The sequence below is a fragment of the Vanrija pseudolonga genome, chromosome 5 (assembly GCF_020906515.1).
Source record: "Vanrija pseudolonga chromosome 5, complete sequence".
Lineage (NCBI taxonomy): Eukaryota > Fungi > Basidiomycota > Tremellomycetes > Trichosporonales > Trichosporonaceae > Vanrija > Vanrija pseudolonga.
Genome location: NC_085853.1, coordinates 2,696,538 through 2,723,999, shown reverse-complemented (window position 1 = coordinate 2,723,999; position 27,462 = coordinate 2,696,538). Strand labels below are relative to the sequence as shown.

At 60.5% G+C, this 27,462-nt stretch overlaps 14 protein-coding genes across 14 annotated transcripts; 8 read left to right on the top strand and 6 right to left on the bottom strand.

Moving 5' to 3' along the window:
• Positions 1 to 209: 209 nt before the first annotated feature.
• Positions 210 to 1,121, top strand: LOC62_05G007788 (uncharacterized protein; the record flags this gene model as incomplete). The annotated part of the gene is made up of 3 exons (XM_062774310.1): positions 210 to 435; positions 459 to 590; positions 637 to 1,121. 3 exons carry the CDS (start codon positions 210 to 212, stop codon positions 1,119 to 1,121), a joined length of 843 nt encoding a protein of 280 aa, XP_062630294.1.
• An 894-nt stretch (positions 1,122 to 2,015) lies between these two features.
• LOC62_05G007787 (uncharacterized protein) lies at positions 2,016 to 2,765 on the top strand (the record flags this gene model as incomplete). The annotated part of the gene is made up of 1 exon (XM_062774309.1): positions 2,016 to 2,765. The coding sequence occupies one exon, from the start codon at positions 2,016 to 2,018 to the stop codon at positions 2,763 to 2,765; it is 750 nt and encodes a 249-aa protein (XP_062630293.1).
• Positions 2,766 to 3,283: 518 nt separating this feature from the next.
• Positions 3,284 to 4,250, top strand: LOC62_05G007786 (uncharacterized protein; the record flags this gene model as incomplete). The annotated part of the gene is made up of 4 exons (XM_062774308.1): positions 3,284 to 3,508; positions 3,547 to 3,722; positions 3,778 to 3,979; positions 4,017 to 4,250. The coding sequence occupies 4 exons, from the start codon at positions 3,284 to 3,286 to the stop codon at positions 4,248 to 4,250; spliced, it is 837 nt and encodes a 278-aa protein (XP_062630292.1).
• Positions 4,251 to 4,477: 227 nt separating this feature from the next.
• Positions 4,478 to 6,163, top strand: PLCZ1 (1-phosphatidylinositol 4,5-bisphosphate phosphodiesterase zeta-1; the record flags this gene model as incomplete). Its single annotated transcript, XM_062774307.1, has 1 exon — positions 4,478 to 6,163. One exon carries the CDS (start codon positions 4,478 to 4,480, stop codon positions 6,161 to 6,163), a length of 1,686 nt encoding a protein of 561 aa, XP_062630291.1.
• Positions 6,164 to 6,263: 100 nt separating this feature from the next.
• mtr_23 (N amino acid transport system protein) lies at positions 6,264 to 8,137 on the bottom strand (the record flags this gene model as incomplete). Its single annotated transcript, XM_062774306.1, has 3 exons — positions 6,264 to 6,882; positions 6,924 to 8,001; positions 8,050 to 8,137. 3 exons carry the CDS (start codon positions 8,135 to 8,137, stop codon positions 6,264 to 6,266), a joined length of 1,785 nt encoding a protein of 594 aa, XP_062630290.1.
• A 592-nt stretch (positions 8,138 to 8,729) lies between these two features.
• On the bottom strand, positions 8,730 to 9,110 carry LOC62_05G007783 (uncharacterized protein; the record flags this gene model as incomplete). Its single annotated transcript, XM_062774305.1, has 2 exons — positions 8,930 to 9,110; positions 8,730 to 8,891 (listed from the first exon to the last, which is right to left on the bottom strand). The coding sequence occupies exons 1-2, from the start codon at positions 9,083 to 9,085 to the stop codon at positions 8,730 to 8,732; spliced, it is 318 nt and encodes a 105-aa protein (XP_062630289.1). The 5' UTR covers positions 9,086 to 9,110.
• Positions 9,111 to 9,532: 422 nt separating this feature from the next.
• On the top strand, positions 9,533 to 11,781 carry LOC62_05G007782 (uncharacterized protein). Its single transcript, XM_062774304.1, has 9 exons — positions 9,533 to 9,867; positions 9,989 to 10,352; positions 10,412 to 10,482; positions 10,521 to 10,660; positions 10,699 to 10,876; positions 10,914 to 11,317; positions 11,356 to 11,426; positions 11,460 to 11,543; positions 11,583 to 11,781. Exons 1-9 carry the CDS (start codon positions 9,741 to 9,743, stop codon positions 11,740 to 11,742), a joined length of 1,599 nt encoding a protein of 532 aa, XP_062630288.1. The 5' UTR covers positions 9,533 to 9,740; the 3' UTR covers positions 11,743 to 11,781.
• Positions 11,782 to 12,021: 240 nt separating this feature from the next.
• On the bottom strand, positions 12,022 to 12,881 carry priA_14 (Protein priA; the record flags this gene model as incomplete). Its single annotated transcript, XM_062774303.1, has 4 exons — positions 12,826 to 12,881; positions 12,596 to 12,779; positions 12,490 to 12,551; positions 12,022 to 12,453 (listed from the first exon to the last, which is right to left on the bottom strand). The coding sequence occupies exons 2-4, from the start codon at positions 12,750 to 12,752 to the stop codon at positions 12,022 to 12,024; spliced, it is 651 nt and encodes a 216-aa protein (XP_062630287.1). The 5' UTR covers positions 12,753 to 12,779; positions 12,826 to 12,881.
• A 1,513-nt stretch (positions 12,882 to 14,394) lies between these two features.
• On the bottom strand, positions 14,395 to 15,018 carry ycaC (putative hydrolase YcaC; the record flags this gene model as incomplete). Its single annotated transcript, XM_062774302.1, has 1 exon — positions 14,395 to 15,018. One exon carries the CDS (start codon positions 15,016 to 15,018, stop codon positions 14,395 to 14,397), a length of 624 nt encoding a protein of 207 aa, XP_062630286.1.
• Positions 15,019 to 17,942: 2,924 nt separating this feature from the next.
• mtr_24 (N amino acid transport system protein) lies at positions 17,943 to 19,584 on the top strand. Its single transcript, XM_062774301.1, has 3 exons — positions 17,943 to 18,156; positions 18,200 to 18,461; positions 18,509 to 19,584. Exons 1-3 carry the CDS (start codon positions 17,986 to 17,988, stop codon positions 19,516 to 19,518), a joined length of 1,443 nt encoding a protein of 480 aa, XP_062630285.1. The 5' UTR covers positions 17,943 to 17,985; the 3' UTR covers positions 19,519 to 19,584.
• Positions 19,585 to 20,277: 693 nt separating this feature from the next.
• LOC62_05G007778 (uncharacterized protein) lies at positions 20,278 to 21,347 on the top strand. Its single transcript, XM_062774300.1, has 3 exons — positions 20,278 to 20,755; positions 20,794 to 20,989; positions 21,051 to 21,347. The coding sequence occupies exons 1-3, from the start codon at positions 20,597 to 20,599 to the stop codon at positions 21,260 to 21,262; spliced, it is 567 nt and encodes a 188-aa protein (XP_062630284.1). The 5' UTR covers positions 20,278 to 20,596; the 3' UTR covers positions 21,263 to 21,347.
• A 132-nt stretch (positions 21,348 to 21,479) lies between these two features.
• Positions 21,480 to 22,626, top strand: LOC62_05G007777 (uncharacterized protein). The gene is made up of 2 exons (XM_062774299.1): positions 21,480 to 21,979; positions 22,019 to 22,626. Exons 1-2 carry the CDS (start codon positions 21,485 to 21,487, stop codon positions 22,343 to 22,345), a joined length of 822 nt encoding a protein of 273 aa, XP_062630283.1. The 5' UTR covers positions 21,480 to 21,484; the 3' UTR covers positions 22,346 to 22,626.
• Positions 22,428 to 24,595, bottom strand: ywtG (Putative metabolite transport protein YwtG; the record flags this gene model as incomplete). Its single annotated transcript, XM_062774298.1, has 2 exons — positions 23,573 to 24,595; positions 22,428 to 23,531 (listed from the first exon to the last, which is right to left on the bottom strand). The coding sequence occupies exons 1-2, from the start codon at positions 24,407 to 24,409 to the stop codon at positions 22,428 to 22,430; spliced, it is 1,941 nt and encodes a 646-aa protein (XP_062630282.1). The 5' UTR covers positions 24,410 to 24,595.
• A 1,456-nt stretch (positions 24,596 to 26,051) lies between these two features.
• On the bottom strand, positions 26,052 to 27,369 carry TOXD_3 (Protein TOXD; the record flags this gene model as incomplete). Its single annotated transcript, XM_062774297.1, has 5 exons — positions 26,052 to 26,393; positions 26,442 to 26,810; positions 26,844 to 27,167; positions 27,228 to 27,284; positions 27,322 to 27,369. 5 exons carry the CDS (start codon positions 27,367 to 27,369, stop codon positions 26,157 to 26,159), a joined length of 1,035 nt encoding a protein of 344 aa, XP_062630281.1. The 3' UTR covers positions 26,052 to 26,156.
• Between the last annotated feature and the right edge of the window lie 93 nt (positions 27,370 to 27,462).

The following is a 27,462-nucleotide window of genomic DNA, read 5'->3' as shown; positions in this document are numbered from 1 at the left end:
CCCCTAACCCCCTAACCCCCTAACCCCCTAACCCCCTAACCCCCTAACCCCCTAACCCCCTAACCCCCTAACCCCCTAACCCCCTAACCCCCTAACCCCCTAACCCCCTAACCCCCTAACCCCCTAACCCCCTAACCCCCTAACCCCCTAACCACGATCACGGCGAGCTCATTGTTAACCCGTTCTGCTATGTGTGAGTGTCTGTCCATATGACTTGTCCTAACACCTCCAGCATTGAGGGCGTCTGCTGCCCCACTGCGACAGCACACGGCTGGCCCACCCTGATCGTCCGCACAACGAGCTCCAAGGACGTGAGGATCGAGGGACGGCGTAAGGGCGGTGAGACGGAAGAGCGGTGGAAGGTCTTCGGCTGCCTCTGCTGCCAGTGCAAAGGTGTCATCTGCATGGTGAAGAACACCAAGCTGGTCCCTCACGGTAGGTGCTTATAGTCTTTGCAGTGCTGATAAAAGGTCGCAAGGAAGTCGATGTGAGGCTGTTCTTCTATGACAAGAACAACCAACAGGTCCTCATGCCAGACATTTTGACACTTGCTCCACACGTGCCGCGTGTGTCGGGGAAGCGCAAGGGAGGTAAGCAATGATGAGCCCGGGTGGCATTGACACGTCAGAGGTTGAGGAAGACGGCGGCAGCGGCAACGGCAACGCCATGGCAACGGCAGCGGCAGCGCCAACGCCAACGCCAACGCCAACGCCAACGCCAACGCCAACGGCGACGTCGACGGCGACGGCGACGACGCTGGCGAGGTGGCCGAGTCAAGTGCGCAAGGGGCGATGGCCTGGGCCCTCCAGAACCAGCAGCCAGTCGACCTGTCCACCCCAACCGACCCGGCTATGGCCCCCGCCCTCCAGAACCAGGAGGCGTTGACTCTCGAGGAGTTGGAATTTGTCCACGGGGACGAGTCCGGCAATGGTCGCGCTCTTGCCGCCATCATGCACACCGATCCACTAGTGATGTCCGAGTACGATGGCACACTTGCCCCCGGCAACACGACGACCGCCGCTCCGGTCTCCGACGACGCGTCCGACGACCAGCACTCGGACAGCAGCGGCTCTGCACTGTTAGCCGGCGGGGCCGAGCCAGCATGGGGCCGCCGACAGTGACATGTCGAGCCCCGGCGACGCCGCATCGCCGAGCCAGGCTCCGAGCCGTACCGCACCACCGCCCAACTCCCCCACCGCAGCGGCTGAGGCGGGCGATGTTGTATTTGACGTGATGAGAGATAGCGGTACGCCGTCCTAAATACCCTGGCGGCGAGTGCGCTTCCTTGCACCAGGCGACAAGTCTGGAGATGGCAAAGAGGAGGAGAGCGACGACGAGGTGCCCGCGGTCGACTTGGAGGCCATGGGATGCAATTTGGACTGCCCTGGGCATAAGAGCGACGACGAGGAGGACCTTGTGCGGATGGCCGCCTCGAAGCGCGTGCGTTCCTATGTACAGAAGGATGTCATGTATGCAAGTTGCGGGCCTCGGCCATGGCGTCGCACTAGGGGAGTGTGAGCGACAGTCCAGAAGTCGTCCGCGCACCGCTTTCGTCAGCCGGGCTCCAAAGTCATGTACCCAAGACGCACTCTCACAGCCAAGCCAAGGCAGCTGGGCAAGCAGGACGCGGCCACGACACGAACCCTCGTTGGACACTGTCGGGAAATCCCCGACCCACCGTCCACCTCCTTCGCCCCCATCAACGGACCATTCTGATTGCCCGTCACCCTCGACTCATGCATGTTAGCCGCCGCCTCCACCCTGGCGTCCACCCCGTCCACCGCACAATCTGCGTCCTGCCCCACTGCACATGTGGACGCATTGTCCGAATCTACTCCTTGTCCACCGGGCCGGACCGGTCCGAAGCGATCAAAGTGTCGTCATCGGACACCACTGCCGACAAAAAGAGTGGGTTCAACAACTCAAAGTCGAGCTGCATCTCTTCAGACCTTGCATTGCTCACTCTACTACTTATCTCACGGCGCGAGGAGACATCCCTACCCGTGCACCTCACAATGGCCCCCTCGCCCCAACACACCGAAGACGTCCGAGTCGCACTCTACGCCGGCCTCGCGTCCACCGGCCGTGCCCCCACCGTCCCAGAGCTCGCCGAAGTCACATCCCACACGCTCGACGACACTCGTGCATCCCTCGTCGCCCTCCACGACTCACGCGACGTTGCCCTCTCTGCCGCCGCCCTCGATGCGCTCAAGTCCAACTCTCCAGCCCACGACACGGACGCCAGCGCCGTCGTCATGGCACACCCATTCGCAACAGTCCCCCTCGGCTTCAGCGTCATGGGCAAGTCGACCTTGTGGTGGGGTGGATGCGCGTGGGATTCGTTTGCGCTCGCCCACCTTGTCCCCGAACAAGGCCCCGTTCTCGTCGCGACGCGCTGTCCCAACTGCACCTCGCCGCTGGCCTTCGAGGTCGGCCCAGACGCCCCACCCGCCCCTCCCGCCGTCGCCTCGTCAAAGAGCACCCCTCCCGTCGCCCACTTCCTTGTGCCCATGTCTCGGGTGTGGAACGACGTCGTGCATACTTGCTCACACCAGAGCTTGTTCTGCAACGAGCATTGTGTCGACGCCTGGCTGGCCAAGACTGGCAACGACAAGGGCTACGTCATGAGCCTCGACACCCTCTGGCACTTTGCTCGTGGATGGTACGCTGGCCGCCTCGAGAGGGGGTACAAGAGGCGCGAGCCGGCGCAGGCCAAGGACTACTTCCGTTCGGTTGGGTTGTCGGGACCGTTCTGGGGTTTGTAGCATCGTGCATTGGGGGGTGAGGCCGGAACTTGGATGCAAGCTTATGCCCAGCTCGGGGCCAAGGTTGTCCATCGGCCGATGTCGAGCTGGCCGTCGGGGGGCGGCGGCGCGCGGCACATAGTGCTGCAGTACTAACCCCGTAGTGAGTGACAGCATGCACGGTTGGAGTCATCCTTTGAAGGCCCAGACGGACTTGTGGATTCCGACTGTGGATTCCGACGTGTTGTCAAGCTAGGCACGGGTGCGCGTGGCAAAATCCATCGCCCTCGCCATCGCCGACATGGAGTCCGACGACCAGAGACCCTCCTCTGCTCTTGGGCTCACCCTCAACAGGTCGTGGGTTCCGATGACCCCTCGCGGGCACAAATCCCCCCGTGCGGCACTCGTCTCCACAATAAACGCCGAAACAAAACCTTGTCATCCAACTTGTGTCTTCCTCTCTTCTCTCTCTCCACACTCGGCAAGTCGACCAACGTGAGTCGATGGCTCTACCACACCCCGCTTACATCCCCAGAGACATGCCCAAGGAAACTACCCCTCGCAGCACCGCCCGTGGTCGTACCCCGGCTGTCCGTTCGCCCGCCGGCGGCGTCGCAGCGTCGGCGTCGGCGGCCACCAACGCCAGCAGCAACGCCTCCCACCAGCGCAACCAGTCGCCCAACACCAACCACAACCACGCCAGTCGCCAAGTCGACGAGGCGGCCGCCGCCGAACGGGCCATGCACGAAAAACTCTGCGCTGCAGTGGGTAGTGTGTGTCCGCCACAGCTAACACCTCCTAGTGCAACATTGCGATGAAGCTGGTCGACGAGAACTGGAACATCCGCCAGCACACCCGTGACGACCTTCGTGCGCTTGCGCGCTCGCTTGGATTCCCGATCGAGGAGGCCAAGGGTCCTCTTCTTTCCTCAGAGGAGTTCGACAAGTCTAAGGCCCAATTGGCTACTCTGGACGAGGAGTGGGAAGCTTAACCTCATCATCCCACTTGTCGCCATTGTCGCCGAGACGAGGAGGCCTATCGACACCTCGAGGCCGGCCGTCGCCGTCTTGGAGTCCTTTGCCGCCGCCTGCGATTCCATCTTCGACGCGGCCCAAGATGCCAAGACCCGCCACGACGGTGGGGTCAAGTCCCTCATTGACAACTTCAATGCTCGCCAGGACAATGATCGCGAGACGGACACTGTGATCGGCTCATCCGCCGTGAAGAACATCCAGGTGAGCAGGACGTAAACGACCTATTCTGACTGTCTAGCTTGCCCCAAAGCCCCAGAACTCTGGATTCGATGGCCGCCTTCGTTTGGAGTTCGTGGGTCACAAGGTTCGCAAGGTTCCCATTGACGTTGACCGCCAGTGGGGCGAGGACGAGGACGAGGACGATGATATTGCCGAGGGCTTGGCCACGCTGCCCCGCTTCGACCTCGTTCGATCCTACAACGGCCCGTACGCTTACCTTAGGGCACCGTCTCCTGATACCACGCCACAGTAACAATTGAGGGCGCCCCAACATGTACATCTGCAAAGAACACTTCTCGTAGTGACCATATGCACACCGTGTTGTGCCACCCTCTCACTGGGACAAGTCGCCCGCCGGCTGTTGGCGATGACGTCAGCCAAGCCCCACCCATGTTTTTGTTTTTTCCACGACCACGTCGATGACCCCGTCGTAGTTGTTGTTGTTGCCATCTCCCACACTCCCATCCACCTTCAACGACCATGGGCATCACATCCAAGCTCGCCGCGCTATCACCCTTTGGCCACAAGGAGCACGGCGACGACGAGGGCGAAGCCTTTGACCCGACTTCGGTCGCCGGCGGTGGCCTCGGACACAGTCAAGAATCCGACGCCCAGCTGCGCGTGAGCCAGCGCCTGCGCAAGTTTATCGCCGACAATGGCATCCTCGACACTGAGCACGCCGGCGTGGGCAGCGACGACACGCCACAGGCTCTCAGAGACCTCGTCTCACGCCCACACTTTCGCGTCCCACCGGCCGTCATCGACCGCTCCCACCCGCTCACCGATTACTACATGTCGTCGAGTCACAACACGTACCTCCTCGCGCACCAGCTGTACGGCACATCTTGCCCGACAGGCTACGAAATGGCCCTCAAGACAGGCGCGCGCTGTGTTGAAATCGACGCGTGGGACAACTCGGCCGACCAGGACGAGCCCAAGGTCACGCACGGCTTCACCCTCGTGTCGAGCATTTCGTTCCGGTCCGTGTGCGAGACGATTCGCGACGTCGTCGACGCTGAGCAGGCCGAGTATGAGAAGAACCCACACGACCGCCCCGCACCCATCTTCTTGTCGCTGGAGAACCACTGCGGCGCGCATGGGCAGCAGCGGCTCGTCGACATCATGAACGAGGTCTGGGGTGATCGACTGCTCGGCGCAGCAGCACGGGCCAAGGGCCACCAGGAAGAGATTGACGACAGCGTTCGCGTGCGCCTCGACGAGCTCGAGTCCAAGATCTGTGTCATGGTCGAGTACCACTTTGACGACGAGCCCGACGGCGAGGACGGGGACGAGGGTGGCGACGAAGACGCCGGCGCCGACCCCGACGCCGACGCCGACCAGGCCAAGGCATACGACGCGCAAAAGAAGGCCGCTGCGGCCAAGGCCAAGGCCATTATCCCAGCACTCGCATCCATCGGCGTCTACGCGCAGAGCGTCAAGCCTCCCAACAACTCGTGGTTCGAGTCGTCGCTGGACAAGGCACCCCACAACCACCTCATCAACATCTCCGAGTCTGCCCTCGGCGCCCACCTTCCAGCGCAAGCCAGCAAGATTGCCAACCACAATGCTCAGCACCTGATGCGTGTCTACCCCCGCGGCACCCGCATCCGCTCGTCCAACCTCCGCCCGGTGCCATTCTGGGGCATTGGCGCTCAGGTCTGTGCCCTCAACTGGCAGCGTTTCGGCGTCAACATGCAGCTCAACCACGCCATGTTTGCGGGCACCGACGGCTACGTACTCAAGCCGGCCTACCTGCGCGGGAACCCCATCCCGGCACTGCCCACCGGTCGTCGACGCCTTCGCCTGCGGGTCGCCGGCGCGTCCGATGCTCCTCCCTTCACCGCACCGTACGTCTCGTGCGTGCTCATCCACCCCAACGACCTCAAAAACGACCCTCCCAAACGCAAGACTGGCAAGGACCGAGAGGAGAATGTCGACCCCATGTGGGACGAGACGCTCGAGTGGGAGTACGACGAGAGCGAGCTCGTGTTCCTTCGCATCCTGCTCAAGAGCGACGAAAAGATGGCGCGGAACCCAGTCCTCACGGCGACGACGCTTCGCCTCCTCTACGCTGTCCCCGGCTGGAGCTTTATGCGCATGTGGGATCTTGGCGGGCATCTGACAAAGACGTCATTGCTGGTCCACATTGACATTGAGGAGATATAGACGACTCGACATGTAGCAGACACGATTATGTATCACTACGGCGGAGCGAGGCACACTTAGACTATAAGGAGGCTGACGAAACCATACGCAAACCCACGACCTACGGCTGCCCAGGCGCACGGCAAGAAAACGACGTCGTCGCCGACGCATCAAACGCCTGGATGGCAATCTCGACACCAGCATAAATGCCGAGGCCAGCGAGCGATAGCGCGGCCAGAAAGACGACGATGAAACCGACCTTGGCGTACCAGTACGGCGCAAACCCCCGCTTCCAACGCGACACATCTCGCCAAGTGTCGACCCGGTTGGACCACGCGAGCTGACCCGGCTGCCATGGCCGATCCTCCACAATGGCGTCCTTTTGCACCCAGAAGCCGAGGAGCAGAATCGGAGGGAAGGTGTACGTAAACTGAAGGATGCAAGCCGCACCGATAAGAGTCACCAGGGCGTTGAGGTTGGGGACAGCCGAGCCGACGACCCACGCAAAGGCCCAGTAGAGTGACATTGTGATGGACCAAATGACCGACCCGTGGCGGGTGGTGAGCGCGGGGGCGTTAAAGTACTCGCGCAAGACGTTTTGGTAGAACACCTTGACTCCAATGTTGGCGTAGAGGACACCAGCGATGCCAGTGGCGACCAGCCCAATGACATTGGCGGCGAGCTGCAGCGGCGCGTTCGCAAAGTTGAGAGACGGAAGGATGGACGTGTACTGCCCTTGGCTGTAGCGTCAGCATGACCGTGATGGACGCCTCCAACTCACTACGAGTACACGAGCAGGCCAAAGAACATGTAGAGCGAGTAACACAAAAACTGGCTGAAGAATGCCGCCTTCCAAAAGTCGTTTGGGCGGCGCATTTCGGCGAGGAATTCGGGGAAGATCATTGCCCCGCCGTAGGCGAACACGGCCAGCTGGACACCGCCGACCTGGCTATACCAGCCCACAGTGTACTCAGGAACCCATCCCGAGCGAATGATTGGCTCGGACAGGTCAAGGTGGCCTGACATTTGCGGGATCGGCGGATAGGTCGCAATGCCCGCGAGGACGATTCCCATGCCAGTCAAGCTGAGAAAGATGTTGATGGTGGTGAAAGGCGCAAAGCTGCGCAGTCTTTTGACCTGGCCGACGAGTGCTCCGGCCACTGCCCACAGCACGTTGAGGCCGACGTAGCAAAACTTGTAGTTGATGATAGCCGCTAGGGCCTGCCCGTTGCCAACAATAAGCACTGCGACGTTGAAGAGCAGCTGAAGAGATTGCAGGAGATTGAACAGGTGGCGAACAAACGGCCCAAACGTGCGCTCACCAATGTCGGCATAGCAGGTGATAGGGTATAGCTCCGAGTCGAGGTGCAGGTACATGCGCCAGAGGATCTGCCCCGAGGCAAAGGCGAGGATGAAGAAGAAGCTGTACACCAGGACGCCAGGGCCGTAGCCGAGCTCGGCGAACGCCATGGGGGCGGAGACGGGGCCGAGGACGTCGGTCGTGACGAGGAAGAAGACCACTTGCCAGGGGGCTACACGGAGGAGGCGGTAAGCGGTTTCCTTCTGGTTCAGGATGTCGAGGTCGCTCGGTGGTTGGAGGGCAGGGCTCGACGAGTCCGCCTCGGCCTTCTCATCCACCGGGGTTGCAACCTTCAACTCCTCCTCCCCGGGCGAGTTGATACTGGTGGCCGTCGGGATGGGCGCATTCGGGTAGACGACACTGTCGCCACGCCCCGTGAGCTTCTTGAAGATGACGGTCCACGGCGAGTCGGGAATCGGACGGGGGTCCCGCGATTCGCGCAGCCGCTCGATGAACGCGTGGAAGAGGCAGATTTCGAGGGGTTGTGCGTTGCGGCTGCCTGAGGGAGTGGCAGTCAACAGGACGGTTAACACTGTGATTCACTCACGGTCCAAGGCGTCGTCTTGCAGCGTCTGTGCTGGACTCTGGTGAGCAGCGACTTCGGCCTGGATAGGCGAGAGGGGCGACAGCGACATCTTGAGTCGTCAGACACCAGTGAGGCCTCTGGTGGCGAACTGGCCAGTGCGGGGTTGACCTTGGGTTCTTGCCAGGCCTCGCATGTTGCGCTTTTATGCCGTCCTGGTGTCGCTAACGGAGAGCCCCCAGTGTCGCAATCGGCCACCTCACCACCCATTGTTCCCCTGCGATAACCTCCGGTGTCTGCGCCTCCCGAGATTCGAAAGGGCAGTGAGACGCACCCAACAATAGAGCGGGGCAGCATGACGTCCTTCTTCGCCACCGCCAGTCGGTTTGACGATGGCGGCGGTTGCACCCCCGAGGGGGGGGGACATGAAGGCAGATGCCGGCTGGGGTGTGTGAGCAGGAGTGTTGGCTCTTAGTTATCAGTGCCTCCGTTGCTCACACCATCGGCCTCCTCATCACTGTCAGCCATGCTCCCGCCGCGACGTCGAACAGCCTTCGCCGCGAGGCGCACATCAGTCGCCTGATCAAGCTGTCAGATCGGATCACCTACCGACGTCAGTGCCAAGCCAAGCACGGTCCCGTTGTTCCTGTGGCTGATCATTCGACAAGTTGTTGCCGATGCCTTGGCGGCGAGCAAGCTGCATTTCACGTCCCACAATAGCCTTGCACAAGGCACTGCGAAGAGCGCGACGACGCTTGGACGCCAACCTGGCGATTGCGGTGAGGGCTGCTTCTGTCGTGCTCGTCGAGAAGAATGATGGGGGATAGCGTGCAAGAGGAGGACTCTGGCGACGGGTCACGGCGACACTGGAGATCAGCGAGACGCCGCCAAACGGATAACCTACTCTTTGTTGCCTTCTCAGCGGAGGTATGGGCACGTTGTCAGAGACGGGGCGAGAGCAAGTTAGGAGGCGAGCCCACTGGCCTGTCGCCGCCGTGCAGCCTGGCGGTGGCTCAAAGGCCACCTCGAGTAACCTATCCTTGGCTGTCGTCGCCAGCATCTTCGTCGCGACGTTGCGATCGTCGCCACCCCGAGGTAGAATGTCAAGTTGTCGAATCCAATGTGTACCATAAGTAGTTCCTTGCACCATGTTCCATGTTCCCTGGAATCGGTGGTCGAGATCCATCCCCCATTGCCCTGACAATAACCGTGGGGGAGGCAAGGGTCTGGCATGAATCGGCTCAAGCCGCAGTCGAATCAACAACAAACAGCGACAACGTCAGTCAAGCAGAGAGGAAGAACGCAGAGGTATGCACGTCCAACACGTGCGCAGAGGGAGGCATGCAGTCGCTGGCGCGCTGGTGATCCCCCCCCCCCCCCCATCGCTCTCCATCATGGCTTCCGCGTCGCGTCGTGGGCAAGTCACGTGATCTGTCTGCCGCGGACAAGTCGGCATCGTGTCGTGTCTCACATCTCTCTCTTTGACTCTCTCACTCTCACTCCCACTCTCATTTCTCACTCTCACTCCCACTCTCATTTCTCACTCTAACTGGCTCCATGGCACGTGAAGCACGCCCACTGGCCAACGCCTAGCCCGTTTGTGCCAGTGAACTCTGCTCAGTGACTCTCAGCTAGGCCTCAAGCTCAAAAGCCTCCTCCCGACCTCCTCGCGCTGTCTTCCCACCCCCACCGGCGACGCCGCCCACCCGCCCACCATGTCGTTTCACTCTTGCGAGGAGGAAGAACAGGTCCCCCTGACGGCATATGGAGGCCAAGACCACGCCGACGACCTCGATCCGGTCATGGTGCAGCTTCCAAAGGCTCGAGGGAGGCCAAGGCATCGTGAGTGCGGTGGCGGTGTCGTGGTGGTGTCGCGGTTGCGGGGCTCGGCCACGGCAACTACCGCGCTCCATGCCAATGTCGGCCACGACTACCCACTCCGTTGCCCTGCTAACCCCCGCAGACCGGCTCAGCCGCGCCCATGTCGTCACCGCCATCGTCGCTCTCATCGCGGCTATCGCCGGCTTCTTGTACGGCAAGTCGGCCTCCCATCCTACCATCTCGCCAGCTTTCTCGTCAGCATTGACGGGCCTCACGACCCTCCCCCACTTCAAGGTCAACGATCCAAATGAAATGTTCAACTATCGCTGGTGGACCGAGGCCAAGCTGCGGTCGCTCGTCGCCTGTATAATCCGGGGCGACTGCGCTCCAAATGCCGACAAGGTGCGTTTGAACCCAAACAACTCTGACGCCCAGGTCATCATTGTCAACACGATCCACTGTCAGTGGGCATTAGACGACGACTACCACGGCGGTGAGGGCATCTGGTACGTCAACAGTTGGAAGGGCTTGTGACAAGTGACAAGCACTCGAGCTCATACCCTAGGTGCCTGGGAATGATTCGCTCGTGGGAGCGGCAAGGATACACTGTCCTCCACGGAGGCGACCTCGACTGGCGTGAGTACCACGACCCTGTACCTCACTCACACCCTTAGCCTTTGTCTACAACATCTATCGCCAGATTCCAGACTTGGTCAAGGTCATTGTCTCGGACGGGGGCAAAGACGACCGCCGGGGCAGCCATATCCACTATCTCAAGTCGAACGACAGGCCCGATGGCATTCCTGCGTGGAAGGTGAGGCTACTCCGTCGCGCCCATACTTACTAGCCCAGTTCTTCCTCTTCAGCTACTACCCCACCGGCATGACCACGGAAATCGGACCTGCATGGGCCGTCACTGCCGAGCCTGGTCGGGGCGGCGAGTACTCGATCGATATCGACAGCCGCGGCGTCGCGTGGCTCACCACTGGTGAAGAAGCGTTGGACATTCGGACCAAGGAGCACGCCACGCGTGAGTGCGCAAAGTGCTGAGTGTGCTCACACCCCAGGCTACACCTTTCTGGGGTACGAGCTCGAGCCCAGCGCCGAGGAAACAACGTTTACAGATCCCAACACCCGTCCCTATCGCGTGTGGATCATGGCCAAGTATGCAAAGTACTTTCAGCCCAACGACCAGCAAGTGTACGACCTGGCCTTTTATGACCGAGCCTTTGAGGAGCTTTCCAAAGAGTTCCCGGGCCTCGAGTTTGTCGGCGGCTGGAAGGATGAGCGCTCGACAGAGGACCAAGAAAAGTACCCCATGCCGAAACACGTCAAGAATCTCGGTGTTCTCAACGCCACACGATTTGAAGACGAGTTTGCGCAGGCGAGGCTGATGCTTGGCATGGGCACCCCGACTCTGAGTCCCAGTCCGTATCGTGCTTTGGCCAAGGCTGTTGCGTTTGGACACCCTGTGAGTGCAGCGACGCTACTCTTGTTGACACCGGCCAGCACAAGATCAAGGAGGGCGGCACCGAGTGGCCATTCATGCAGCACGACTCGATGGCCAAGGTGCCCGAGCCGTAAGTGCAACCCCAATCGTCGCTCACCCCCAGATACGTGTACCAGATCGAGGCATACAACTACGACTCGTTTGTCGGGGCGATCCGCAAGGCGCTTCAATCGCCGCCAACCAGGCCGTGAGTAGAGGCTACCACGCCGTCCTAACCCCACCGCAGTCTTCGCTTCCTTCGAATGAGGAGAGATGTAGCGGACAAGCGCCTGGTCGACTTTGTCAACGCAGACTGGCGCGGCGAGGCCGAGGTCATTCTCAAGGCTCGCCACAACGGCCACGAGACGCAGGCGGGAGGAACCCAGCTCAAGGACTTTGTGTTGTAATGATATTCAATAGATGCAATGCAGATGGGGACTTATCGGGAACACTACGCGGCTTTCGGCTACTCGTGACTGCGGCGGCTGCCGCCCCCGTCCACCACACGTCGCTTACAGTACGCGCACAGCCACCAATACACCCACCACCTGATAGGGAGTTGGTAGTGGCCCACCGCGGAACATTCAAGGTGACGAGCGCCGCGATATCAATGATGTTCCTGAAGCCACGGCACAGGGGTAGTTTACCTTGTGCATTCTATATTGACTGGGTGGCACCGGGTCTACCTACACTGGGAGACACGCATTGTGCACTAGTCGATGCTTGCGGAGGCAGCTCCCGACGCGGCATTCGCCCTTGACACAGGCAACTGATGCGACGCCAGGCAGGACGCTGCAGTCCACCCCACGAGCATTCACCGAGTCTTCGTCATCTCCATAGCTGGGACAGCCGCCACAAGACTCGAGGTCGTTGTCGACGTCAACACAGTCGAATCCTCCAGTTGGGAGCGCACACTTGTCGTATCCGCGCGGGCATTTGGTGGAGAGGGATCGCCTTTTGGGTTGGGGGAAATTGGAGACGCACTGCTCAATCGTGGGGTCGATACATTGTCGACCGCAGGCTACATATCCGTCGGTGCAGGAAAAGTTGCACAGGCAGTCGACCGGAACAAAGTTGTTGGTGGGCCACACGCACGGGCTGAACAGGCCTTCGGCCACCTATCTGTCAATCATCGCTCGGCGTTGGTAGCTTACCAGTGCATCATAAAAGTCTGAAAACATCAATGCGATGCATTGGGCTTTTTTCAGGCCGGGCTCTGGGAGAACATTAGTACCCCTGCGTCGGTGATGGCCGGCTCACGTTGCCCATCGCAATACATTTGAGTGTAAAGCGCGTTGACGCGAAACGTGTCGGTACCCGTTGTGAGCGCGTCCAGCGCTTCCGCAAACTCATCAGGAAGAATGGCGTCGTCTTGCCAGCACCAACCGCGAGGGTTGGCTTGGGTGAAACCTGGCATGACTTGGCCGTATGCGCCGAGAATTTGCTTTGACAATCAGACGGGGCAACGATGGTGTCCGACATGGACTCACAACGTTGGGACCTGGTGGATCCTTCTGAACGTACTGCCAGCCGGTGCAAGTACATCCTGTGAATGAATCCACCTGGCGGGGGGCCAAACGAGGCGTGTGTGGCCCGACGTTGAGTGGTGAGTTGCCGGGGCCTAGAGCACCCAGGGTGCCAAAGGCAGCGATGGGCGCTACTAAAGACACTGCGGTCAAGAGTGACGACCACATGCTGTTGAAAGACCAACGTTATAGGGGATGAACTGATCATGCAACACGCCCTTGAGAGCTTTATGGGCCTCTGAAAATCATCGCAGCGCGTGGTAAGCATTCAATGTCGCCCTGATTGAGAAGGGCCAGCCACCTAGTCGACAGCGTCGCATTTGAGACATTGAGTGGGTCCAAGAGCCATCGCCTACAGTGGCTGCTTCACGGGAGGTGCAATAATTCGACAGCTCGACGTGGTACATACAGCGCCGACCAACCTTGTGGCCAGGATGCAGGTAATGATCCCAATGGTGCCTAGATTGCGACGCGGTGTCGCGGCTTAGCTTGCCCAAGCCCACATCGCGGGCGGCTAGCCCACAAAGCACGCTGCGCAAGAAAGGATCAGCACGATGCCAAGCCAGTCCGAGGTGTCATGCCAATTGATGCTTAGACGCCGCGAGGCTGATCTGGCGACAAATTGTGGCCAGTGCGGCGCGGCCGGTCAATCGTCCTCGACGCCTTGCCTGCTGCACGGGTCACAGACTCCCTACGCCCATCCCCTGTATTCCAGATACATGCTATATGCTTTACATCAGGCTTCACAGGCTCGTTGGACGAGTTGTGATCTCTGCACGGAAAATGTGAGTGGGTGCGGAGTGGCGTCCATCTGCCCTGCCGCCACAAGCCGGCCGGTGGCGCCGGCGGCATGGCATTCCTTCTGCATGTTATTGTTGATCCTTGCTTTAGCTATTCTGGGGTCCAGTAGCAGTCTGTTCGGCAGCGAACACCCCGACATGGTCCCAGGGACCTAATTCAAGGACTTACCTCTGACCCCTGCGTCGGCGGGTCTGACCATCGAAGCAAGCATGCCGGCGGTTCCGGTTGTGTCGGTGCAATACGGACACGCGATCGGAAAAATGGAGCCAGCTGGAACCGATCCGCATTCCAGGGTTGGGAGGCATTACTTGATCGCTTGCTGTGCGGGCCATCGTCAGAGTAGCAACACGTGCGCCGTGGATGTGGACGACGGGCGAAGCGCCGAAGCGCCGAAGCCAGCGCCGAGGCCGAAAGGAAGCAAGTCTGGGAGGCAAGCTGCGCACACTGGTGGAACCGCCGATAATCACGAGCATGATCAGACACAGATTTCGCAGGATGCCCACCTCGTTGGTGCCGGGCATACCGAAGCACATGCTAACAAGCATGCCATCCCCTGACATAGAGGCCGTGGCGGCACGCCCACCTTTGTTAGTGTTTGAGAACATGGTGTTGCGAACAGTCACCTTGTTAGCGCGGTGGGCAGAGCTTCCATGATGTCGTCACCGTCTCCTCGCGACCCCTCCCGGCCGCCGTCAACATATCAAGACTTCATAATCTCTAATAACTTCTGCTCTACTGGGCCGGCTTGGCAGTGTACGCGTTGATGAGGTTGCGGTAGTCGGGAATGTGGTTGGAGAGGAGGTTGCCGAGACCCTCAATGTCGTTGCGCCAGTCGCGGTGGAGCTCACAGGCGGTGCCAAACCACGTCATGAGCTGCGCACCAGCCTGCTCCATACGCGACCAGGCGGCCTTCTGGGTCATCTCGTTAAAGGTACCCCAGGCGTCGGTGACGACAAAGACCTCATAGCCCTCGGCGAGAGCGGAGAGCACGGGGAAGCTGACGCACACCTCGGTGACGACGCCGGCGACGAGCAGCTGCTTCTTGCCGGTGGCCTTGACGGCCTTGACAAAGTCCTCATTGTCCCAGGCGTTGATCTGGCCGGGACGGGCAATGTAAGGCGCATCGGCGTGGGTCTCCTTGAGCTCGGGGACGAGAGGTCCGTTGGGGCCAGTCTCGAACGACGTGGTGAGGATCGTGGGGAGCTTGAAGTACTTGGCAAGGTCGGCGAGGGCAAGGACGTTGTTCTTGAACTTGTCGGGGTCAATGTCGCGGACGAGCGAGTTGAGGCCGGTCTGGTGGTCGATCAGAAGGACGGCGACATCGTTCTTGTCGAGGCGGACGTAGGGCTTGGGCATTGCGGTGAGTTGTGGAGTCGGTGAGTCGGTTTGAGGACTTGCTGGGGACTATGGCTCCACCCCCCCTCGGCACACATTTTATACCATTCTGTGGAGCGGCTCAAAGCATGCGCGTCAGTCCCCACGACAACGTGTCTTGCGGCCACAAGGATGTGCGCCAAGGTGAAGCGCGATGCTGCCAAGCAACTCGATAACCGTAAAGTTGAGAGCAAACAGCGATCTCTGCGACGCTTTGTCCGAAACAAGCAATACCAGCAAGTGTCATCGTCAATGTCTTCTGGGAGGTCACTTCCCAAAAAGGAAATTTCTGACAAAAAGACACAACCTTGTCCTGGCGGGTTCCATCGGTTTGCGCGGATGTCCTTTGTTGAAACAATCGCTCTTTCTCCCTCTGGCCAGCAAGCATGGACAGCAAGCACTGTGCAACCCGGGCACTGCTTTTTCACCCCTACAGCCCCACCTATGCCGTTGCCTTTTTCGTCGCACACCTCCCAAGGCTTACTCGACACGCCGCTCCACTCGTGCTCTCTTAGCGGCCGGTTCCCGTCGGTTACGCGATAACCAGGTGGACGCGGTTAGGTTAGAGCGGCAGTGCTCCACATGGAGTGAGACACTGGCGAAAGTGTGTGCACACCACCGGCAGCTTCGAGACCGTCTACCGGCTCATCTGGATTGACGCAACCACGACGCGCTGACCTCATCCTCCGTCTCGGCCCTCGACACGTCAATCGTGGTGGGCTTGGCCGCCACGTGCAAGTGGGCAGATTCCATTGATTCCAGCACTGATCCCAGGCGCGGGGCTTGACGTGATTGTGGTTTGCTTGACGACCGAGCCGTTGGTCACAGCCGACGCCGGTTACTACCCCAAGTTGGTGGCTGCCCATGCGCCGGGCTGTCCAACTTGACACTGACGTTGCGTGCTCCACATTGACAGCGTGCCGGCGTCGTGCCGCCCCCCCCCCCGACAGCAGACCGCGGTGGTCCTCACGCCGCGGTCTGGAATCCACACATGTTGGGCGTCTGGGAGCTTGCGAATCACACGTGGCGACAACGTGGCGGGAATGTGTTCGACAAAGAGCAGCGAAGAGATATAGAGGCATCCTCTCCAGGCCGCCACTGTCTCGATCCCCAGCCGCTCAAATACGAGTTCGAGCGCGATGGATTGGCATTGACTTTGGAAACTGTCTGCGCCAACACCCATCCGCCGATCACGCCCGTGTCGACGGGCACCAGTGCGAAGCTCGGCCGTGTCATCGCGGGGCGAAGGACAGACATTGCGATGCCGGTGAGCACCCTCGATGTCGTCTTCGGATACCTCTGGAGGGTCAGCCACGTCTGCGTAGATGCAGCCGGTCGGCCCCGCCTGCCTCGAGCAGCCCGGTCTCGGCCACCCCACGAGCGCGTGCCGTGGAAGGTGTCAACTTGCCACGCAGCCTGCCTAACCCACTCACCTTGCACAAAACGGCGCTTTGTCGTCAAATAACCAGTGTGTGAACCTCTCTAGAACTCGTCAAGTAACTAGTGAGTGAACCATTGGGAGGCAGCCGTGAGATCTGGGGCAAGCTGTTCCAACCCCGGCCACTTCCTCCAGCTCACCCTTGGCCACGTCCCATGGGGCCACATGACTCTGCCATTGGAACAGACGAATCATCATCTCACGTTTGACCCCCAAACTCGGCCCGCTCGGTGCCCCGAGCTGCCGGCCAAGCCTAGACTTGACACCCACCCCGGTCTACACTTCGGTCTTTAGTGATCATCCCATGTCAGCTGCGCCAAACGGCTCTCGCGGGTCAGCTCTGCCCCACTCGACCGGGGTACCAACTCATGGAGCCCACTGAAGGAGACCCACTCGTGTTACCGACCCAGTGATCCCCACTCGCCGTATGTCGTTTCCTTGAGCACGAAACCTACTGCCATCCAGTGCCTTGTCGCGGGGCACTTGTTGTATTTCCAGTTTCTGCGCCACTTTATATTTCCAAGTCTTTCATTTCCAAGTAATGCAGGCATCTTACTCGTCGTCTTCACCCCACGTCAATATGTTTGCATCGAGATCATCCAGAAGTGGGGACTCCAAGCAAGTGCGGGGTGAGGGGCGCGTTGCCATTTGCACAAACTCGCCCGCTAGCTATGGACAACACCAGCAGCGACCTGCTCGGGCGCTGGTGCCACCTCTCGTGGACAACCCACGTGATGTCGGCTAGCCGATGCATTGCTGTCAAAGACTGCTTGGCATGGCATCTGGACATGGATACTATCCACGCCGACGCCGCGTGGCTGCTCACGGTGATCCCCGCCTCACGACTCGACCGGTCAAGGCCGAATGGCGCAGCCTGGCGACGCGAGTTTAGCCCGCGCTACCACCCATTAGCGAGGTTGTGATACGCACCATTCGGCTCCCACCCGCTGTATACCGTTGCTTGGAAATGTTTGGTTGCTGGACATGGACAACCAAAACTGCCGTCCAAACACCGTTGCCAAGAGAACCCACCTTTTCTCCACCCTAAACCCACCCACGCGGCGCGTTGCCGCGTTGCCGAACCCACGCCGGCCTGCCACCCATGTGAAAAGGGTAAACTGGACACCAGGTGCACACTACGATTAGATAGCATGCTCCGCCCGGTCATTTCCTACTCGTCGCGCTCTGCGCGGCCACTCCGTTATGCCGACAGATCCAGGGTTTGCCGACTCCTCGCAGCGCCTACCTGAATGTCCGAACCTTGCTCCTGCCAGCCCGACCGGTCGTCCGGTCTCCAGGGCCGCTGACTGCTGCTTCACGAATGACTCAGCTACGGCCGAGTTTCAGTACCTCAGGTGAGCCTCGTACCAGCGAATGACCTGCTGCGAGCCGCCGCGTCGGCGCGGCCGGAGCCCGACGATGTTAAAAGACGAGGCTGCGACTCGACCTGCTCAAAAAGCCCATGGGTCTCCACTGTCAATTTCCATTCTCCCCACTCCTGCCCCTCATTGATGATTTCCAACGACCACCGCGACCAGTCGGAGCAGTCGAGCGTCGTGTTGAACAACGACGACGTTGAGAAGGGCGCCTCCAAGGACTACCACCACCACCCGGCCCAAACCACTGTACACGATGCAGTTTTCGGAGAGATTGCAGAGGGAGAGGGCCCAAACTACCGTGCTGTGGGTAGAGCAGAAGGTAGTCGGCGTAGTGCTGACGCCGCAGGTTGGCCCCAAGGGCGCCTTTGTCCTCCTCACCAAGGTCAACCTCGGCCTTGGTGTCCTCGGCCTCCCCAAGGTGATGAACGCACTCGGCCTTATCCCCGGCCTCATCGTCATCTTCACCATCATGATCGTCTTCACGTACTGCGCCACCATGATTGGCAAGTTCAAGCTGGCTCACCCTGAGGTGTACTCGATTGCCGACGCTGCCTACGTGTTTGGTGGCCGCTGGGCCAAGGAGTTTTGGTTCTTTGGCCTTACCCTACGTAAGTGCTGCGGTGTGCGAGGGCGTGGGCACCCCTGACCGCCACAGAAATGATCTTCTTCGTCGCTGCTGGTTGCGTCGGCATCTCGACCGCTCTCAACGCTGTCAGCGGCCACGCCACCTGCACCGCCGTCTTCATCGCTGTCGGTGGTGTCCTCGCCTTCCTCCTCGGCTCGATCCGCACGCTCGGCAAGATCACCTGGATCGGCTGGGTCGGTCTCGCCTCGCTCCTGATCGCCATCTTCATCGTCACGATCGCCGTCGGCGTGCAGGACCGCCCGTCCGCTGCCCCTCAGCACGGTCCCTTTGACAAGGAGTTCCGTCTCTTTGGCAAGTCGACCTTTGGCCAGGCAACCTCTGGCGTCAACCAGATCCTCTTCGCCTACGGCTCGACGCCCATGTTCTTTGGCGTCGCCTCGGAGATGAGGGAGCCGCGCCAGTTCACCCGCGCCATGCAGGGCTCCATGTACTTCCTCACCGTCATCTACGTCGTCGTCGGCACTGTCGTGTATGTCTACTGCGGCAAGTATGTCGCGTCGCCGTCGCTTGGCTCCGCCGGCCCTCTGCTCAAGAAGATCTGCTACGGAATCGCCATCCCTGGTCTCCTCGCTACCCTGACCCTCTTCACCCACATGGCCGCCAAGAACATCTTTGTGCGCGTCCTCGCCGGCAGCAAGCACCTCACCAGCAACAGCATTGTCCACTGGTCTACGTGGCTCGGCATCACCGCCGGCTGCGCCATCATCGGCTACGTTATCGCTTCGGCCATCCCCATTTTCGACACCCTTCTGTCCTTCATCGGCGCCTTGGTCGTTCCGTCGCTCTGTGTCATTCCCTACACTCTCATGTGGTGGCATGACAACTATCGGTACGTCCCCAAGGAGGAGCGTACCGCCAAGCTCCGTTTCTTCGCCTTCGTCAACGTTGTCTGCTTCTTCATTGGCATCTACCTCACTGCTGCCGGAGCCTACGGCGCGATCGACGAGCTTATCCACACCTCGGTTGACGCCAAGCCTTGGTCGTGCGCCGACAACTCGGGTACCGTCAAGGCGTCGTAAAAGTGCCACCCGGCGAATGTGTGTATATAGTGTGTGATATAGGGATGTAATGTCTTTTCAAGGGAGCTTGAGGCGTCGTCGCCTAGTTCTGTCTCGGGCCGGCTATTAACGGCTGCAAAATGGCTGGTGGCCAAGTTGCGTTTGCTTTTACTCCTTCTACGCCGTCATAGCTTGAGCCGTGTCGTCGACTTTGGCGTCGCCGCACTGTCTATCAGTACTCGCTCGTGCAGCGAAATGGTAGGGTTCGAGGTTACCTCAGCAACGTCGGTGGTCGCCGGCCTCCCGACTGGCATTGCGGCTTGCCTCCAGGCTTCCTACACCCTCTGGCCAGGGAGGGCAGAGGTCGCACCAAAGCCCAGTTCTTGTCCGCGCTCAGACTGGCTCCTCGGCTGGTGCGGCATCAGTCAGTACGACTTTTTACCATCGAATGGGCAGGCAGCAGACAGCGAATGGATCCCTCGCGACACTGTCCTCCAGTCGATAGCCTCGGGATCAGCTGCCCACGACATCCAAACCTCTCCCGATGATGACCAAGCAGAGTGAGCAAAGCATTGGAACTTGGCAGCAGCGAAAGCCGTCGCGTTGTGCATCCGACACGACATGTCTGCGGGACAGCGGGCACCACCCTGCACAACTTTTCAGGGCCAGCCACGAGGTGCTCCCAGCTATTATCAAGCAAAATTCCCCGCAGGTCGCCGCACCCAAGGGGAAGAAAGAGTACGCTGCGGGAGTGGTGATCGCCGCTGGCTCACCATTCAACGGCTTTACACTCGCCGCTGGCAACTGCCGTCGACCATTCTAGTGACACATGGCATGTTCGGCGTCGTATTCCAACAATCCCCGTTCACGCTGCAATCTTGGATAAATACTTTGCTGCTCCTTCTCAACCCCTTATCTCGTTCCATTGCCTGACAAAAAACGTAGCGGCGACAACGACGACGCTACTTCCGACATCATACTCCCCTATCCAGCTGTTTGTGCAGCCCGCCGAGTGGCCAACTCTTGCCTTCGCGCCCCAGCGGCCTACGTCCCATCCCGCATCACATCTCGCTCCCACACGACGACGAGCTCAAGCGCCATGACCGACACGAGCAACTCTACCCCAGCGACGTCCGCGCACACCGCGGCCGAGACTGCGTTCAAGTTCAAGGGCGACTTTAGAGCCTGGAACGCCATGTCCAGCCATATGCGCGGCTTCCACAACTACTTCAAGTACGAGTTTGACAACGTTTACAAGGTAGGAGCGCCGTATAAGACCAAGGCTGACGTGTCCAGCAAGCCGACGGAGGTTTCAAGGAAGAGGGCCACTCGTTGCCCCAGTTCCTGCGCGAGGCCGGCAGCTTGTCGCAGTCCCTCATCAACCATCACGCCCTGGAAGAAAACTACATCTTCCCGGCTCTGGCCAAGAAGATGCCGGAGCAGTTTGGCCCCCATGGTCTAGAGAAGGAGCAGCACAAGCACATCCATGATGGTGAGTGGGGTGCACCTAGCGGCACAACCTTTTATCAACGCTCAGCACGCTAACATCCCAGGCCTCGAGTCCTACGAAGGCTACATCCACTACGCCCGCTCCCACCCCGAACAGTACGACGGCAAGAAGCTGCGAGCCATCATGGACAAATTCCGCGACGTCCTGTACGCCCACCTCGACGACGAGGTGCGCGACCTCGGCGCCGAAGCCCTCCAAAAGGCAGGCTTCACTCTGGACGAGCTTAGACGTGTGCCCCTGTGGCCCCGCTTCTAGCCGCGCCGAGACAATCATTTGTAACAACCTTTATAGCATAGACATCCTGTATCCTAGAAGTTGCATGCAAACAAGAATCGGCCGTCCAGGTCCAAAAGGGTCATTCTCGGCGCTGACGTCATCCCGCGTTTGGTCCGCCTCCAAGCTCCCCTGTCGCTCACCGCCTCGTTCTTGGCTTGTTGCGCTTCCAACTCACTCCTTCCACCCATTACACCAACTACAATGTCCCAGCCCCAACTCCAGATCAGCGTCAGCGGTACCCACTCGGTCCAGCGTCGCCCCCAGTTCGCCGACATTCACATCTCCGTCGCCAACGAGAGCGAGGACGCCGCCAAGAGCTTTGCCGCGGTCGAGCAGTCGGCCGAGTATGTCCAGCTCCAGATTCGCAAACTCGCCCCTCCCAAGGAGCCTCGTGCTGCGCCGACCGGCGAGGCGCCTCCACCGTTCCGTCCGGGACAAGGTAGCGGTGGTGCGGATGCCACGACCTCTCAAGCCTCGGCGCAAGACGACGAGGACGATGTAGCCCAGGCTCACGAGTGGCCGCCTCGCCATCCCGAGTACCCCGTTTCGGCCTGGAGCATGGCTCGTATCTCAACGTCGACCTGGGTACCCTACACCCCCGAGGGCGACGGACCACGCAAGTACGAGGCAAGAGCGACCTTCAAGGCGACCTTCCATCACCTGGCTGGGCTCGAAGCCTTTGTGGATCAGATCGGGGTAGGCGCAGTGCACCTGGACACTTCTGACACTCCCCAGACCAAGGAAAACGTCACCATCGACAACCTCAGCTGGCATCTGTCTCCCGAAACCGGTGCCTCGATCGCCGGTCGCATCCGCCGCGCTGCTGTCCAGGATGCTGTGCAAAAGGCTCAAGACTATGCCTCGGCCGTGGCTCCCAATGCCCAGGTTGTACCCGTCGAGATTGCAGACGCCGAGCTCGGCAGCGGGGGCATGCCTCGATTCGCGCCCATGGCGGCGGCTGCCTTCAAGCAGAACTCGTCAGGGGACAGCCGGCTCAGCTTTGAGCCAGAGCCCATCACCGTGGAGGCGAACGTTCACGCCAAGTTTGTTGTCGTCCAGTAATCCACACAGCCCCGGTACCGCTTATGTATTCATGCAAGATGCAGATGCAAGTGCAAACAATGATCAATATAATCTACAGTGCCTAGGCCGTCGACACCTGGTTGGTGGGCTTGTCCTGGAAGATCGCCGAGTCGGCGTCGTCGCCGCCATACTCCCAGAGGCTCTGGTGTGGCTCCTTGCGGCGAAGGATGTAGTGGCGGAAGTGCCAGCCGAGGTTCCAGAGCTGGTACTTGGCGTGGACACCAGTGGGAACGGAAAAGACCTGGTCGAGCTCCTCGAGGGTGAGGCCCTTGGACTCGGGGAGGAAAAGGAGCACGCAGACGAAGAGGATCGCACACCAGCATGCGTACCAGGCAAACGTGCCCTGGGGCTTGAACGCCTCGAGCATGGGGGGGAAGGTGAGGCCGACAATAAAGTTGAAGGTCCAGGTGACCGACGTGGCCAGCGACATGCCAATCTCACGAACGTACAGGGGGTAAACCTCGGCCGAGTAGGTGAAGGGCACGGGACCCTCACCAGACGAGTAGAATGCCGTGTAGATATAAATGCCAGTAGCGATGAGGGCGATACGCGCCTTGGAGTCCTCGGGGATCCAGAAGCAGAAGCCGACGAAGAGCAGCATGATGGCCATGACGGGGAAGGTGCTGAGAAGCAGCGGGCGACGACCAAACTTGTCAATGGTGAGGATGGCGGGGATGGCAAAGATGCAGTTGGTCATGCCGAAGCCCCACGAAGCAAGGAGAGCCGAAATCTCGCTGAAACCAGCGTTGGTGAAGATGGTAGCCGTGTAGTACACAATCGCGTTGATACCGCAAAACTGCTGGCCAAACATGAGGAGGAGCGAGCCAAGAGTGGCACGGCGGTTGCGGAGAACGGTGAAGAGCTCGACGAAGCGGTTGCCGTGGCGGGTAGTCGACTCGGTCTCCTGCTGGAGGATGAAGATGTAGTAAATGTCCCTAGCGGCGATCACCTCGCTGCCACGAAGACGGAGCATCGCGCGGTAGGCCTTCTCGTATTTGCCCTTGGACATGAGCCAACGGGGCGACTCGGGGAGGAAGGGCATCTGGATGAGGACGACGAGGGCGGGGAGGAGCGGCGCGGCGAGCATCAGACGCCAGTTGAGACCCGTGATGTGAGGCTTGCTGGGGACGTGGAAGAAGGCCAGGTCGGCGACGTATCCAAGCATCTGGAGGAGTCAGCAAAAGCACTTGGTACTGTGCCACTTACAATACCGAACGCAGTCCACACCTGCCATTGCATGACGAGAGCGCCACGAATGGGCGCAGGTGCACACTCGGCCGAGAAGATGGGCACAGTGGACGAGTTGGGGCCGATACCGATACCGAGGACGAAACGAGCGATCAACAGGTGCCACCAAGTGTTGGTGCACGCCTGCCAGATACAGCAAATGATGGAAACGACTGAACAGAACATGATGGTACCACGACGACCAAAGAACTTGTTGAGGGGGTCGGTGAGCCAGCAGCCGAGGACGCCACAGCAGAGGTACGGCGCCGCGTTGACGAGACCGTTGAGCCAGCGGTTACGCTCCGACTCGGCACCGTCAATGCCGAGCTGCTTGGGGTAGAACAGCTGGGCACCGGAAATGACCGACTCGTCCATGCCCTGAACAGCAGCGGCGACTGAACACGCAATGACGAGGTTGTAAAAGGTCTTGGGCTGCCAAAACTTGCGCTCCTTTTCGCGGCGGAGCTCAAACTTGTCCTCGTCGGACAGGATCGACAGATGCTCATACTCTGTGGGCGACTTGGCGACGAGGGCACCCTTACGGAGCAAGTCGACGGGGAGGTTGTTGGCCTCGGCGAAGGCCTGGGCGTGGGCAAGCACCTCGTCGGTGCTGAGGTCGGCCAGCGGGTTGGCAGCCTCGCCACGCTTCTTCTTGGTCTGGATGATCGTCTCGTTGATCGAGTCGGGAGCAGCAGTGGGCCCAGAGCCCTCGCCAGCAGCAGGGGTCTCGACCTGCTGCTGGAAGGGCTTACCCTCGGTCATGGCGGCCGTGAGGGGGAATGTGGACTGGTTCTTCCAACCGTGTCCGTGCGACATGGTGATGGTGTTGGTGAGGGGGAGGGGTAAGAAGAGGTGTCAGCTCGTGCGAGCTATTAAGTAGAGGAGGGGGGGCGGGGGCCTGCTGCGCATTCTTTGCAAGCTCGCCTTTGGGTGGGGCTCATGAGGGGGTTGGGTGCGACGACTTGGCGCACCGCGGACCACCCGGACGACGGCAAGGGGGGCCAACCGCCTGCGTGGAGGATCCAGGAAGGACAAGACCGCATGGCCTGACGTGCCCCGATGGAGCAAGCCCTGCAGTGTGTCGGGGCACGCCAGGCCGGCGACGACCTAGTGACGCCGACTACCGCACAGTCGTGACGCAGGGACGAAGTGACCGGCGTCAGAGAAAATTGTCAATGCCCGCCGGGAGGAGGTGCCTTGGCCTGCTCCCCCTGCCCCAGTGCCGGCGGCAGTGCGGCAGTGGTCGGCCGGCGGCTACGCATGCGGCTAGCGAGGGCGAGCAAGGTGCTTCCAAGGGGTTGCTGTGCTTGCAAAGCTAAAGCACCCAGCAGTAGTCGTCATTGGTCGAGTCGGGGGTGGTGAAAAAACTGCGACCCTGTCCACGATGCACCTGCCTCGTCGCTTGCCGCCGGCAGCCGTGTGGCCCTTTTCGCTCACTTGGCGGGCTGTATCCCGCTTGGCGTGTGCATGTGGGCCCAGCTGACTTGCTTGGACGTCGGACCGACGTCCGCAGCGTGGGCCAACCACAGTCGAATTTGCGAGTTTCCTGGCTACTCCCAGGCGCTGTGGAAAAAAAGAGCGGACGAGGGACAAATCGGACGCAGACGAGCTGCGCGGAAATGGCTGATCCGACACTGTAACTGTGTCTTGTCCGCCCGTCTGGTGTCGACCGGCGCCGTCTTCGGCTCGCCCGCCTCCGGAGCTCTGACGCCTCAGACTGGTCGAACAGTAGCTAGCTCTAATGCATGCTCTCTGGCAGCTCCATCAGGCCACCGGCTGACAGGTCTGACGTGACCACTTCTGTGCTGCTCGGGTTGTGACACTCCCCTGAAAGCAAAAACCCTGCAGCAGACGTTGCCGCCGGCGATAGAGAGGCGCAGGAACACCATAGCGGCAACAGTCTGACGTCTTGGGGGCAATTTCTGTGCGTCAGCGGCTTGGCACATCGAGGCTAGTGTTGATTGGGAGAGTGGAGCGCGGCGGAGTGCACAAAATACCGCCCCCGCATGACTGTGCCCCCGACTCGGAGGCAGGTCGGGGGCAGCTCGGGGCTGCACGGCTGCGCAGCGGGTGAGCGGTGGGGATGGGCCGCAGGGACGTGCTGTGGACGTGCTGGGGAGTGTTGGGGAGCGGCTGTGGATGCTTCTTAGGCACCCGCACGACGTTGGTGTCAACCTACAGTGGACGCCGTGCCCTATCACCAGTGCCGACATGACCAATTGACCGACCCCAGTCGAGCCGATCTCTCAAGAGTGTCCCCAGTGGACTTGTCTCGGATGCTGACTGTGTGCTCCCCGCAGGCCCCCGCGACCACCGGTGGTTGGCGTCGTGCCAGTCGTATGATCGGTGCAGTGTTCCTGCCCACCTTTGCCGGCGGCACAGTCGCGTTCAGTGCAAATACCTGTGGGGGAAAGTCCGCAACATTGGGAGTTGTACGATTACCACAACCCCACAGGTCCATGAGCGATCGTGCTGGTGCCCCAGTAGTGTGCTAGGCGGTGGGGATTGGGTACCCCTCTTCACTCGTGTTGTTGCCCCTCCCCACGTTTGCATCACAGCCTCCCTACGCGCCAATCTTGTAGACCAGGCGCTGGCCACTGACCTTCCCAGCACGCATCTCCTCGAGACCAGCAGCAATATCCTCCAGCCCTCCGCGCATCTGGAGCGGCGGGGCACGGACGCCGTGCTTGCTCACGAGGTCGGGGAGGCGACGGAGACTTTCGACATGCCAGTCGTAGTCGGTCTTGCTAGCCGGCAGGATAACTGCCTTGCCGGTGCCACGGCCACGGTAGTCGAGCTCCTGTACAGGTCAGCTACTCCCCTACCCCCCCCCCCCCCCCTCACCCACCTTGCCGAACCAGGTGTACAGCAGCGTGTACACAAACTTGACATCGGGGCGGAGGGCAGCAGCCTCGGGACTGATGCCGAGGATGACGTTGAGGGTGCCGCCGCTCTTGCCAAAGGTCTGGGCCGTGATGGCCTGGGTGTCGGCCAGGGAGATGGTGTCGAGGGCAATGGACACACCGCCGCTGGTGACGCTCAAGACGTTATCGACGACAGCCTTGGGGTCGCGGTAGTCAAACACCTCGTCGGCGCCGTACGACTTGACGAGGTCAAAGTTGTGCGGTGAGGCGACCGTCACGACCTTGTAGCCTTGGAGCTTGGCGATCTGGATGGCAAAGAGGCCAACGGCCGACGATCCGCCGTAGATGAAGATCTGGTATCAGCACGTCTCGACACTGTCACCCACCCAACCGCCCTCGTTAGCCGGAGGCCACGGCTTGCCCTGGGTCTGGATGAGCGTCTGGAAGACGGTCAAGATCGGCGCGGTGATGGTCGCGGCCTGGTCGAGGGGCAGGGCGTCGGGCACATGCCACACGTGCTTGGAGTCGGTCGTGACGTACTCGGCGAACGCGCCCTTATCCTTGTACTTGCCGCCGTGTACCCAGCCAGCAACACGGTCGCCGACCTTGACGTCGGGGTCGGTTGATGCCTCGACGACGCCGGCAAAGTCGCAGCCGAGACGGTCACCGGCGGCGGAGAAGTACTCGACGTGCTTCCAGTCGGTGGGGTTCTAGCTGTCAGTTGTGTGCTGTCGGACTCAACTTGCCTGAGAAGCGTAGGCAACCCGCACGAGCACCTCGCTGTCGTTGAGCTTGGGGACGGGGAGGGTCTTGACGACGACTCCGTTCTCCGTGTCAGCGCAGCCACGGATTGACCCGGCTCACCTCGGCGTCGTTGACAACAATGGCCTTGTGAGTGGAAGGGTAGGTCATGGTCAATGATCAGGATCTGGGCGCTGCGTGACGGCTTGCTGATCGCTTAAGAACCCAGTGCATTGTGTTGCCTGGCCGACGGGCGTTGCTCGC

Coding starts and splice junctions, on each gene's coding strand:
- LOC62_05G007782 (XM_062774304.1), top strand. CDS start 9,741: ATGTCGTTTCACTCTTGCGAGGAGGAAGAACAGGTCCCCCTGACGGCA. Junction 10,353..10,411: donor CACGGCGGTGAGGGCATCTG/GTACGTCAACAG, acceptor CTCATACCCTAG/GTGCCTGGGAATGATTCGCT. Junction 11,544..11,582: donor CAATCGCCGCCAACCAGGCC/GTGAGTAGAGGC, acceptor ACCCCACCGCAG/TCTTCGCTTCCTTCGAATGA.
- mtr_24 (XM_062774301.1), top strand. CDS start 17,986: ATGATTTCCAACGACCACCGCGACCAGTCGGAGCAGTCGAGCGTCGTG. Junction 18,157..18,199: donor AGGGCCCAAACTACCGTGCT/GTGGGTAGAGCA, acceptor CTGACGCCGCAG/GTTGGCCCCAAGGGCGCCTT. Junction 18,462..18,508: donor GTTCTTTGGCCTTACCCTAC/GTAAGTGCTGCG, acceptor TGACCGCCACAG/AAATGATCTTCTTCGTCGCT.
- LOC62_05G007778 (XM_062774300.1), top strand. CDS start 20,597: ATGACCGACACGAGCAACTCTACCCCAGCGACGTCCGCGCACACCGCG. Junction 20,756..20,793: donor AGTTTGACAACGTTTACAAG/GTAGGAGCGCCG, acceptor TGACGTGTCCAG/CAAGCCGACGGAGGTTTCAA. Junction 20,990..21,050: donor GCACAAGCACATCCATGATG/GTGAGTGGGGTG, acceptor CTAACATCCCAG/GCCTCGAGTCCTACGAAGGC.
- LOC62_05G007777 (XM_062774299.1), top strand. CDS start 21,485: ATGTCCCAGCCCCAACTCCAGATCAGCGTCAGCGGTACCCACTCGGTC. Junction 21,980..22,018: donor CCTTTGTGGATCAGATCGGG/GTAGGCGCAGTG, acceptor GACACTCCCCAG/ACCAAGGAAAACGTCACCAT.